This window comes from Carettochelys insculpta, chromosome 1 (assembly GCF_033958435.1).
Source record: "Carettochelys insculpta isolate YL-2023 chromosome 1, ASM3395843v1, whole genome shotgun sequence".
NCBI classification, from domain to species: Eukaryota; Metazoa; Chordata; order Testudines; family Carettochelyidae; genus Carettochelys; species Carettochelys insculpta.
The window spans coordinates 13,772,365-13,785,554 of NC_134137.1; the positions used below are offsets into that span (position 1 = coordinate 13,772,365).

General features: G+C 46.1%; 1 protein-coding gene across 3 annotated transcripts in view; it reads left to right on the forward strand.

Moving 5' to 3' along the window:
* The window catches only part of SLCO2B1 (solute carrier organic anion transporter family member 2B1), a 110,046-nt gene extending 98,412 nt beyond the window's left edge, over positions 1–11,634 (forward strand). For all 3 annotated transcript variants that reach the window (XM_074980882.1, XM_074980892.1, XM_074980902.1), the window contains 4 exons: positions 4,246–4,415; positions 7,221–7,285; positions 9,293–9,413; positions 11,064–11,634. In XM_074980882.1, coding sequence (XP_074836983.1) covers positions 4,246–4,415; positions 7,221–7,285; positions 9,293–9,413; positions 11,064–11,253 — 546 coding nt within the window. In that variant the 3' untranslated portion in view covers positions 11,254–11,634. The remainder of the gene's footprint in view (positions 1–4,245; positions 4,416–7,220; positions 7,286–9,292; positions 9,414–11,063) is intronic.
* The last annotated feature ends 1,556 nt before the right edge of the window (positions 11,635–13,190 follow it).

The window sequence follows — 13,190 nt, forward strand, 5'->3', positions numbered from 1 at the left end:
AACAAACAAATAACTTTGCATTCCATCCAAAATAAATGAATCAGACAGGACTTGCAGAGTGACCAAAAGATTAACAAATCCAGCCCAGCTTTGAGGGAGATTTATGGATAATGCCGTGCCTCCAGCATGGCAGAAGAAGAGAGGGATTCCCCAAATAACCAGGTCCTACACCATATAGGGCTCTGACAGTTAAAGCGAATGACTTGAATTCCACCCAGCAGCTCACCAACAGCCAAAGTATCTCACAGAGCTCGGGGAGAAAATGCACCTGGCAGTATGCGCCATTCAGCCAATTTGATGGTTTGACATCTTCCACATCAGCTTCTTAGTGTCCCTCACATGTAACTGCATGTAGGGCACATCACAGCAGTCTGATGTGGGGGTCACAGAAGTAAGCATAAGTGGAGGCATATCCATAAAAGCAGTAGTGCTGCCCATTACACCAAACACCAGCAGAAAAAAAAATGCCTCCTCGGCTATGTCACCTTCTGGCTCATCCTTTGTCAGCTTTGGATCCAAATACATCCCTAATCTTAGTAACAGAGAGGCAGCTGTGTTAGTCTGCACTCCAACAAAACAAAACAGCAGAAATGCAGCACTTTAAAGACTAACAAAATGATTTATTCGGTGATGAGCTTTTGTGGGACAGACCCACTTCATCAGATCAATTTCATTTCCAATACAGACTGACAGTTATAAGTACAGAGGACAAAAAAAAAACAACCCTGCAATAAAAACTGACAAATCAAATACATAGGAAGGGGATAAGGGGTGGAGTGATGTTAATTGTCTTGCCTGAGGTAATTACGAGCATCAAAGGAAGGGGAGTAGTCCTTGCAATGTGTGAGATAATTGATGCTTGTTCATACCACGTTAATGTGTTGAATCTGAATGTGAATTCCAACTCACAAATATCTCTCTCTAATTTGTTTTTAAATTCTTTTTGCTCCGAGACACAAATCCTCAGGTCTTTAGCAGAATGGCCCACTCCATTGAAGTGTTCGCTGACCGGCTTATGTGTATTGAGTTTCTTGAGATCTGCTCTGTGTCCATTTATTCTTTGGTGAAGAATTTATTCTGGGGATACCTAACTGGACCTAACCATGTTACTGGACATAACCATCTTAATTACAAGAGCCCATGCACATTCTCATGCACTTCCAGCAACATTATATACGCCAATATGTGCCAGCAATGCCCTGCCACTGTGCACATTGGACAGACTGGGGAAAACCTTCACCAAAGAATACATAGACACAGAGCAGACATCAAGAAACTCAATACAACATAAGCCAGTCAGCAAACAATTCAATGGAACGGGCCATTCTGTTAAAGACCTGAGAATTTGTGTCCTGGAGCAAAAAGAATTTAAAAACAGATTAGAGTGAGAGATTTGTGTGTTGGAATTCAGATTCAGATTCAACACGTGGTGTGAACAGAGACATCAGTTACTTCACGCATTACAAGGGCTGCTTCCCTTCCTTTGATGCTCGTAATTACCTCAGGCAGAACATTTAACATCCCCCCACCCCTCATCCCCCTCCTATGTATTTGATTTGTCAGTTTTTACTGCAGGTTTTTTGGGTTTTTTTTTGGTTTTTGTCCTCTGTACTTATAAATGTCAGTCTGTATTGGAAATGAGATTGATCTGATGAAGTGGGTCTGTGCCATGAAAGCTCATCACGTAATAAATCATTCTGTCAGTCTTTAAAGTGCTACATTTGTGCTGTTTTATACCTAACCTTAGTGACACATGATGGACACACTTCCTCAATGAGGAGTGCTAGCATGGTGTTTACAAGTTCTGCCTCCTTCTCTCATAACCTACGAACATTTTCTCTGGCTTATCAGGACTGAGCCATAGCCCATCAGGCCTTATCAATGTCCCAATCTGCAGCAAATACCAAGTCACTTTGTTAACGTCCTTTCTTAAGAAGTGGGTATAGAACTGAGTATCATCTTCATGCTGAAGGCAACTCTCTCCAGGTATCTTCATTATCTTCTTAGACATTTCAAATACCTTGACTCAGAGGCTGGCGGAACAGAACCCACAAGAAAGACCACTGTTGTGATGGACACTGACTCATCATTGGCTCCCTGAAAAAAAGAACTAAACAATTCCAAGCCACGGATTGCTAGGAACTCCTTATGGTCAATGGTTTCTAAGGCAGTTATGAGATCTAATGCAAACAGAAGGAATATCTCATTCTTATGTGTAAAGAAGTGTTCTGAGATCTGCCAAGCTCCCTTTTCCCTTCAATTTCTGTTCCACTCAGAAGGAGAGAAAGCCTCCTCTTTGGACAGAGATGTTCTCATTGAAGGCAGCGCTGGGCTTTTGAAAGTAGCCTCTACATAGATTTCCTCCTTTCCACCAATAACGTGCCAACTTTTATAGGATATAATTAACTATGCCATTCTATATAGGTTTGCATAACTGAACTCTTAATCAACTGGAGTTCCATCTGTGGTGCAATGGAAACACACTGAGCTTGAAATGTTGTCCATCACACTGGTTGCTAGAGACAGTAACTGTCATTAATGATGAGATAAAACCGTGCATTTGCTTTTGGAAGTGAAAGATAGAGATTCAGTTACCACACTTGAAAATATTTAGATATTTAGCCACAGCCTTTTGCCTGAGCTACTCTCTGTTTCATATGCTTTGTGTGACAACCTCCAAAGATAATTAACTTCTTTTAACTATTTTAGTAACTATGTAATTAAAAAGAACCTGTAAGAAGGGTACACATCTATTCTTTTATTGGTCCATGGTCTCAAAGTTTTACATCTGTAGGAACTGCAGAAGTTGGCCCAGACTGTAAATAGTAGAACATTTTCTACGGAGCTGTGATGTCAGAATAGCAGGAGAAATGGGGAAACAGCATCTATCACTGAGAAGGCACTTCTCTTCCGTGGAGGCCAGGGATTCAGTTGACCATGAGTCATCCTAGTGAGGAGACAGAAGCAAAATTTAACCTTCTGTGTTGGAGCAATCAAAAGGAATTTCTCCATGTAATCCTCCCTCAGTGCTCTGCCCCAGATCTGCTCTCACAATTGTGGCTGCAGGGAGGATTAATTCCAGCAAATGGTCCTGTTAAATTGTTTTTTTCTTTTTTTAAAAAAGCTGTTGATGAGCTCTGTCATGAGAGATTAAACTATCCCAGAATCAGAGTTTGTTGCAGATGCCAAGGCACTTAGCTGCAGGGACAAATCACGTCATTACAAGAATTCAGGGCATAAATATCTCAAACATACAATAGACCTGTAACAAGGAACAAAAAGCAGAAGCCTGGAGGAATCACTACTGGGATGGGTGGGGAGGGGCCTAGCCAGGGACTTGCATGACTGATAGTAGAAATGCCTCTGGAGAAGGAATATTACCAGATGGTTTTGAAAAGTGAGGAGAGGCTGAACTGAGGCAGATGTCCAGGGGATGGTGAGTGCCACACCCAGGAGCAACAGCAAAGTCTTGCACCCACTCCCTCCCCTCGCCCCCAGCACCTCCAGTGTTCTAAAGTCTAATGGTGATCTCACCAAGCATTCCCCCGTCATCCTCCTGAGATCCTGATGTGTTCAGGGGGCCTCCATGTGGGTGAAACGATCTGTCCAGGCTTAACTCCTTTGTTGGCTGGAGCCTAACTAAGACGTGGTAACAAATGGGAGCAGAAGCAGCGGTCAGGAAGGTCAGGTTACTCAGGTGGCACCAATTCCGTGGGTGCTCATCACCCATTGGTGGCTTCACTGATCAGCTACTCCCACTCCTCCCCTTGCCTCCCACCCACCATGAAGAGATGTTCAGCAGCATGCAGAAGGCACAGGGGCGGGGGGAGTCAGAGTGAAGGTGGGGCACACTTTGGGGAAGGAGCAGAAGAGGGTGGGAAGAGGCAGATCAAGAAGAGGTGGGTTTGGGTCATGTTTGGAGGAACAGGGGGCGCGGAGGCTGGGCCTGGGGAAAAGTGGTATTCAGACACCCCTGGGACATGACAAAGTTGAGGCCTATGGCATGATCCCTTCCTTACGCAGTCTGCCACTGGTCAGCTGTAACAGTAATGAATTCTTCCTCAGAAGCCACAGCTGCTAGCTGCTGCTGGAGGCTGAATACGGAACTGAACAGACCCATGGTTTGATATAGCAGAACAAATCGCATCTTCTTATCTATGTCCGTGTCTCCACTTACAGCTGGCGGGAGTGCGTTGCAGTCCAACGGCTTCCCACACCTCTGCATCTCCTTTGGTCTCTTTTCAGAATTACACACGCTGCTGGTGCATCTCCGTCAACGGGACTGAAGGAACCGCCTCCCCTGGGACCTGTGGCACAAATTGCTCCCACCTCCTCCTACCCTTCGTTGTACTTTCCTGCCTGGCTGGAATCCTCGCAAGCATTTCACACACCCCGTCCTTCATGCTCATTCTGAGGTAATGCAGGCGGGAGACTAGCCGCTCGCCCCGTGCGCACTCTGTCCAGCAGTTCTGCTGCTCTGTAGAGCGCTCTCGTGCTGGGAAGAGGAGGCTGAGTTTTGAAAACCCAAACCCACGGCTGGATCTGAAAGCTGCTTCATCCAAAGCACAAATGCTCTGGGAGTGGCAGGCATGACGGGTACATTGAAAGCTGCTGCCTTGGCACTTCGCTATTATATTTATCCACATTTAAACATATCAGTGGTTATTTATGTGTGTTCATGCCTAGAGGTCCCAGTCAGGATCATGGCCCCAGCCTGCTAAGCCCTGTACAAGGGAGCAAGGGGAGCCCCAGGGGTAAGACAGAGAGGAGACAAGACACAACAGGTGGATAAGCAGCCCAACAGGGAGTGGGTGGGTGATAAGGTAACAGTGAAAATGGGTGTATGTGTGTATGAGCCTGATTCTGAGCCCCAGTTGAATTTACTGGCGCTCACACATGAGTGCCTGGCAGCTAATTTACCCAGTGCAAAGTAAGTGTAAAAGTGGGTATACGATGCAACCAGATTAACATGACATCATTTCAGATGTATACTGTGCCTGGGTGTTAGGGCAGGCAGCAGAGAATCAGACCCATCTACTTCTCTGGATTTATTGCTGATGCCATCCCAGTCTCTGTCTCACTGTCCATCGTCTGTAGTGATCCTCATCTAAATCCACTTCAGTCTTTTTCCATGTTTCTCTCTGTCTTTCATAGTGCCTTCATCTTTACACTGTAGTCAATCACCAAGAGAGAAGGGCAGGTAAGCACGCCAGGTAGTGCCATCATTGGTGCTTGCCCTACCAGTATCATAGAATCATCAAATCCGAGGGCTGCAAGGGATCTCCGGAGGTCATCTAGTCCAGCCCCCTTCTTCAAGCAGGATCAACCCTGACTAAGTCATCCCAGCCAGGACCTTGTCAAGCCGGGATTTTAAAACCTTTAGAGATAGAGAATCCACCACCTCTCTAGGCAACGCATTCCAGTGCTTCACCACCCTCCTGATGAAGTAGTTTTTCCTAATATCCAACCTACTCCTCTCATTCTGTAACTTCAGACCATTACTCCTTGTTCTGCCCTATGCCACCACTGAGAACAAATTCTCTTCATCCTCTTTAGAGCTCCCCTTCAGGAAGTTGAAGGCTGCTATTAAATCACTCTTCAGTCTTCTCTTCTGTAAACTATACAAGCCCAAATCCCTCAGCCTCTCCTCATAGGTCTTGTGCTCCAGTCCGTTAATCATTTTTGTTGCCCTCTGCTGAACCTCCTCCAGCAAATCCACATCCTTTTTATACTGGGGGGCCCAAAGGTGGACACAATATTCCAGATGTGGCCTCACCAGTGCCGAATAGAGAGGAATAACAACTTCTCTAAATCTGCTTGCAGTGCTCCTCCTAATGCACCCCAATATGCCTTTGGCCTTCTTGGCTACAAGGGCACACTGTTTACTCATATCCAGCCTTTCATCCACCATAACCCCTAGGTCCCTTCCTGCTGTACTGCTGCTTAGCCAGTCAGTCCTCAGCCTATCACAGTGCCTGGGATTCTTCTGTCTCAAGTTCCGGACTCTACACTTCTCCTTCTTGTTCTTAAAATCCTCCAACAACAGATATTCCACAACCTTCCTCCACAGTGTTCCACTGCTTAACTTCACTGACAACTAGGCAGCTTTTTGTAATGCCCATCCTAAACCTCTGTTGCCTCAGTTTAAACCCAATGCTTCTTGTCTTATCCTTAGAGATTAAGGAGAATAACCTTTCATTTTTCTCCTTGTAACAACCTTTTGTGCACTCAGAAACTGTTATGTCCCCTTTCAGTACTCAGCTCCAGACTAAACATGCACAGTTATTGCAGTCTAGGTCATGTTTCAAAATACTCTGTCTGAGGTCTTGTCAGCACAGAGTAGACGGACGAATTATTTCTCTTCCCTTGTTTACAACACTCCTGCTTTTTAAGCAGCAGTGCTACATTAACTCAGAGCTACATTTTGATCCACTTTAATTCCCAGATCCCTTTCCACAGTACTACTTCCTGGGCAGTCATTTTGCATTTTGTTTGTGTGTAACTGATGGTTCCTTCCTGCATGGAGTACTTTGCATTTGTTCTTATTGAATTTCTTCTTATTTCTTTCAGCCCATTTCTACACTTTGTCCAGATCATTTTGAATTTTAACCCTGTCCTCCAAAGCACTTGTAACCCCTCTCAGCTTGCTATCATTCATGGACTTTATAAGTGTCCTCTCTAAGCCATTGTCTAAATAATTTATAAAGATATTGAGCAGAACCAGACTCAGGATTGATCTCTGTGATCCGTCCTTCCAGCTTGATTGTAAAGCTCTGACTACAAATAAAAAACCCTGTCCCAGAAAGTAGTTATGCCCGGTTACATTTCAGCACCCTATGCTGCTGCTGAAATTAATGTCTAAAACTTTGGGCGTCTGATACATCACAAAACCTTAGCCTTGGTCTCTGCTAATGGAGTATGTTAAATAAATGAATGCTAGGAAATAACAGTAATCTCTGAAAACATGTTACAGTAAAGGGCAGCAAACTTGTCTGAAGAACATATTGTTATATTATAAAATAATGGAGTTACCGTGACAATTAACCAAAACACTGTGCCTATGATACATGTGATGAAGCAAAGTCTGCCCCCCAGTGAGGCTCGTAGAAGCTTTGGCTGGATGTAGCAAAGGGGCATATTTTTTTCTGTCTCGTTTTTATGTCTGTTCCTATTTATGTGTAGGGGGATGTACTAATTCCTCTTTTGTTTTTCCTTTTCAGGAGTGTTCAGCCTGAAGATAAATCATTTGCTATTGGGATACAATTTATGCTGCTGAGAGTTTTCGGTAAATTAAACTTTGTTGTGATGTGGCACTGAAAATCATAAGAAATTTTGATTCACATAGATCAGATGGGATCCGAATAGAGAAACTAGGGTGCTGCAAACGAAGGGTATTATTGATTCAGTAGGTGTCACTTTGCTTCACTAAACCATTATTCCCAGCTATGGGATGTTGCATTACTGGCAGAAGAGTCTTTCAGATAAGAAACAAAACCAAAGTCATGATCATCTGTAGTCATTAAAGATTCCATCACACTTTCTTCAATAGATGGCATGTAGGGGCTGGTGTCCTGGTCAAACTGCAAGCTGTGAATGCCATCTAAAATTTCCCATTTACACTGCTGTCAGGTATAACCTGGCATTTTCTGAGTGCCCTGTTTCACCCCCGTGAAGGTGGAGAGGAGACCCTCACACACAGCTTCTCTAAAGCACTTTGGGATCTTTCTCAAAAAGTGAAAGTGTCGGGGGGAATTGTTCATATTATTTGTGTCTTTGTGCGAGGAATATCTCAGAATGGCTCAAACTAGAATTCAACTCAAGTAATTGGTTTTCTTATAGTGGTAACTAATTTTCACCTGAAGAGCACTGGTACGATTCCCACAAGTCCTAGCAATGGACATTTTCACAAAACCCGTAGTACAGAGGAAGAACTGAGCCTGCAGGTTCAATAATGCCTGGATTGAGTGACTGTGCCATATATAAAAATGAGAGAGAAAATCCCATCCCATCTATTCCAACCCCAGCCCAATACAGGATGGTTGGCTAAAGTGGTATTTTACAAACCTGTAGCAACCTATAATGTGGTGGTCATAGCTGTTCTGCAAACCATAGCTGTTCTGCAGTGGCAGACCAGACAGAATTAAGTCTAGGCTAGTAGAACTGCAAGTCTAGGACCTGGCTGTCTTGTTCATTCTCAACTATAGTACCTTTTTGGCAGAAAGTACATGAACAGCCACCCAGGCATTGGAGGAGGTGTCTGCTAATTGGTTAAGAGCTTTTCCTGTGTCTGGCCATTGCCTCCTGACACTGAAGGGGGACAATGCAAACGTGGAGGGACATGTGACCAGTCCACATGTTGCCTCTGGGAGGAACCTCCAGCCCCACCTCCCTGGGCCAGACCAGCCAAACCTGCCAGCTCCTGGGAGGCTGGGGGCCTGGAGAGATTCACAGCACCGGTGTCTTCCCAAAGCTTGGGGACACCTCAGCAGGGGAGGCCTGGGCAATGCTGGGCTGAGCAGATGGCAAGGAACCTGCTTCCAGACCCTTCTCCAGTGATCACCCCACCTGCACCCAGCCCAGGACCACAGTGCTTTCCAGCTCCAGCAAATTTACCTGCCTGTGGGGAGGAGAGGAGGCTCTGTCCTTCTCCCACAATGCCTGCCCCGCAGTGCATTTCCAGCTCACTTACCCTCTTTCCCTGGCAGCTGGGCCTGGCAGGAAGTGAGGGGGGCAGGATGGAGCCGCTTCTCACAAGGGCTTATGGTGGCTGCTTCAGGTTGCTCCCCCTGTGCTGTGTGGCAGGTGCCTGAGAGATCCCAGCCAGGGAGGTGCAATAGCAGCCTTCCCTCTCTGCCTCCTGCCCAGCCCAGCTGCTGGGAGGTGCCTGAGGGAAAGTGGAGCTCCAATTCACTGAGCCTGTCCCCAGAGGGCACAGTTCACCACTGTCTCCCAAGCAGGGCTGCAGCAGCAGCTGCAGTGGTGCACAGAGAAGCCACCCTCAGCTGGTGTGAGAAACAGCTCCATTCTCCCCCTCCATGTACCACTGGGCCCAGCTGCAAGAGACAGGGACTGAACAGAGGCAGGTGAATTGGGAGATGGACAGAGCCTTTCTTTCCACCTGCCCCCAAAAGTCTAAAGAGAAACCTATGTGAACACTTGCCCCAGTATGCCCCCCATGTAACACCAGCCAGGCCCCTGCCATTAACAGAGTTTTGAAAAATAGCAGGATGGGGTCTGTGCTACAGAAAGAAATGCTTCTCGTTTGCCAACATGCCCTCCACTTGTTTTCCAGCCTGGATGCCAGGTCCGGTGCTCTATGGAAGTGCCATCGACACAACCTGCATCCTGTGGGAGAAGAAGTGCAAGAAGAACGCAGCTTGCAGATACTACGACAACGATCTCTTCAGACAAAGGTGGGTCCCTCGGGTACTGCCTGGTCTCAGGGTTTGGCTGCATTACAGGGGCTCTAGCGACGCTGCTACAGAGACAGGGCCGTGCCGTTCTAGAGCATAGACGCACACCACAGCAACACAAGGGCGTGTCCTATCTAGTAACTCCACTACCCTGGCAGTGGTCACAAGGCAGTGGAAGCGTTATTCTATTGACTGACCCACATCGACACAGGGGGCTGAGGTCAGTGTAGCTACAACACTCAGATGTGTATTTTTCACATAGCCTTAACACACCATTGCTATGTCAAACTAGATTTTAAGTGTAGATCAGGCAATACCCATCGATGACATCTTTGAAGGAATCTGCTTGGCTAACAAGGTGACGAACATGGGATGGATGGGTAAATGGACTGGAAAGTGGCATCTTGAGATTTGGCAGATGGACTTTCTACTCTGCAACAGTGATGTGAAGTTAATATTTCATGAAAGAGCAGCCAATAAAACATACCCACTTTCCCTGTGATAACCCCATGTACACCATGGTGCACAAGATGGCAAAGATATGGAGAAAAGGGCTACAACATCTGCTGGTAATTTGTTTGCCCATTCAAGTAAAGACGCTTTCTCCAAATGCTACCTAAAGCCAGGCAGAAGCATTGCCTGGCAGGTTGTACTTGCTGCAAAGCTTTGTCCAGGCTGCTTGAGAAAGGTTGGAAGAGTAGAGCACCATGCTCACCTTGCAGTGGGGCAAAGAGTTTCTGAGGGGCTCAGGAGTATTCTCCACAGGACGGTTTATTGGATTTACTTGGTACATGGTACAACCCTCTGGGGAAAAAAAAAACCAAAACAAGTTCCTCAGTAGAATATGTATGAGCCCTGGAGAACCCTCCTTTCTACCAGAGATAATATAACAGTATCCAGAGATGGACTGTTGCCCACAGAGGCAGGGAAATCGTGCCAAATCTCTCTACTCTTTGATGTGAGAATGAGCCTGGGGCACCCCAGAGCAGAGGTGGAAAAAGTACCCAAAAAGTTACTTGAGTAAAAGTACAGCTGCTTTCACATCTGGATACCTGACTATAATCCAGATGTGACATATGTGTACATGTGTGTGTAGTTTTTCTCAAGTAGTTTTCCACAGGGACACCAATAACTTGTACTTAAGTACATTCCCATTAAAGGAGTTGCACTATTACTCAAGTAACTTTTGGGGTACTTTTTCCACCTCATCCCTAGAGATCCTCCTGACGTATTATGGCATTATCCTACTAGTGGCAGTCCTGGTGTTGCTCGGCTGAGGGAGGGCTGCAGAACCACTAAGGTTTGAAAGCATCTCTAGCTGGTTGTTTGCAATGATTCGGATTTACTGTTGGCATGAGCAAGTGCTACTCAGCCTAGATGCAGAAGCATGGTCCACTTTATTTTCCAAGCCTTTGCTCCATCCTTGAGGTCAGTGTTCAGCAAGCATTTCCTTTTGCCTGGACACATGCATGTTTCCTTCCCATTGTTGGGTGATACCTGCCTTCCTTCTTAATTGACCAAAATGGCTCTTTCTCAAAACTCAGTGCTGATTTGACACATGGCCCTGAGCCCTGTTGCTTGACAGACACTGTATCCTGAAACTTTGCACTTTATCTTATTACCTTGTTTTTTTGTGCTTCTGTCCCTTAGATTCCTTGGGCTCCAGTTATTCTTTGAAGTGGGAGCTTGTCTGTGCTTTATGGCTGTGTTCCTCATTCTCAGACGGCAAGAGCGGGAAACCAGCAATGCCGCGGAGCCAAAGACAAGCCCAGAGAAGGAGAAGCTGGCAGAAAAGTCAAGGAAAAATCTAGACCCCCAAAGTCTGACTGAAAAAATGTGAATCACACTCTAGACCTGCTGCCTAGGGTTTGCCTTTTACTGTCACTGTGAAGGATGGATGCCTGAGATGAGACTGAAACAGGAGATAAGCTTATTTCCTGGCTTTATTTGTGAGTGCTACAGCTTTTGTTCTTTCTTTTGTCTGCAAGCTTACATCTACCCAGACCTGAGGGATGGCTCACGTGCTTGTCTGCGTGGGTTAATCCCTTGGGACATTGCAGCTGTATATCTTCCTAAACATGCATTTGCCTGGCAGTTTCGGTGATGTCAGCACTCTGAGCACTAACCCGTAAGGCTGAATGGTTTATAAAGGTTTTTATACAGTACACAAATGTCTCTGTGTATCCATGTACAGAATTCTGTCCTGGCCTATAAACGCCAATTATCACAGCACTACAGCACCTTCGTCTCTGCTTGGTACATTAGCAGCTGGCCTCAGGGCCCCTGAAAGCTTGGTCCTATTCCCCCTGTTCTCTGCAGATGTGTAGTTGTAAGTCTGGTTGATGCACTGAAGCTCTTGTGTTGGTTGAAAGAGAGGCTACCTGTGCATGGGTTGGGAGAGAGTAGCAGGATTGCCCTGTAATTGGGTGTACCTGCCCTTTAAGCCTAAAAGGGCCAAAAAAACACATTCCAGAGACAATGTTATTAGCCACGGGCTCAAAAATCTGCTGACTCCAGAAGACAAAGTTGTCCTGGGGAGTTAGCAGTGGGATGGGAGGGGAGGGGGTCCCAGGGCACTCTCCTGAAGGGCCCAAGAGCAAGAGTCCTGTGGTACAGAGTGGGACAGGGCTCCCCTTTCTTGTGGCCAATTGAGAGAAACTTTCAGTGTTAGTTTGGTACATATATACCACCTTCCCTCTGAGAACTGGGTGTGCATGGACGAACGCTGGGAGACTGAACCTAATGGCCCGGTTCCTGCTGAGCAGAATAAGGTCTCCCTGGAGGAGAGGAGCATTGGAGATGGATAGGAACTACAGGGTTACTATGATGAACCTTCCATTGGAGACACTGAGGCAAATAGCATATATGGCCCCATGAAGGAACTGCAGAACTGTCCCAGGACAACAGGCTTTGAGAAGAAAGGCTTCAGCGACAACAGTGACTTGTCCTGTTATATCATTAGCTATCACAGCACTTAGCAGAGGCACATGAGTATTATTGTACCCATTTGACAACTGGGGGGACTAAAGCAGAGTGGAATCAAGGGACATGCTCACGGTCACAAAGCCAGCCAGGGCCCTGAAAAGCAGCAGAACCTAGCTCTCCCCCAAGTGGTAGCTGTACCTGGAGGCTAATTTGCTAGGGCACTGTGCCAAGTCATTTCTGTTCTGCCACTTCAGTGGGTAGAGCGATTAACAGGCCAGATTCAGCTGTTGTTGTGTTGAGGGCAAGGGGAGAAATAAAAGCTAGACAAATTCATTCTAGAATTAAGACATTTATTTTTAAGCAGTGTCAATAATTAACTTATCAGGTACCTAAGACTGGCCATATTGGGTCAGACCAAAGGTCCACCTCACCCAGTGTCCAGTCTTCAAACAGTGGCCAATACCAGGTGCCCCAGAGGGAGTGAACCAAACAGATAATCATTGAACAATCCCTCCCCTATCACCCATTTCCAGCCTCTGACAAATAGAGGCTAAGACACCATTCCTACCCATCCTGGCTAACAGCCATTGATGAACCTAACCTCCATGAATGTATCGAGTTCTTTTTTGAGCCCTGTTAAAGTGTTGCAGTAGCTTCTCTATTTACTGCTGTCTTCATCTCAGGACTGGGCATCTTTTAGGAGGTCAGAACATAGTGGCCCTGCCTGGTCTTTCTAAGAGTTCAGTTTGGTTGCACCCTTGTTATGTTCTTTTGAGAAGGAGAAGACCCAGGTCCTTGGTGAGTTCTAAGAAGGATTCTCAGCTCTACAAGCAAGTCTTTGGCTCCCACTCA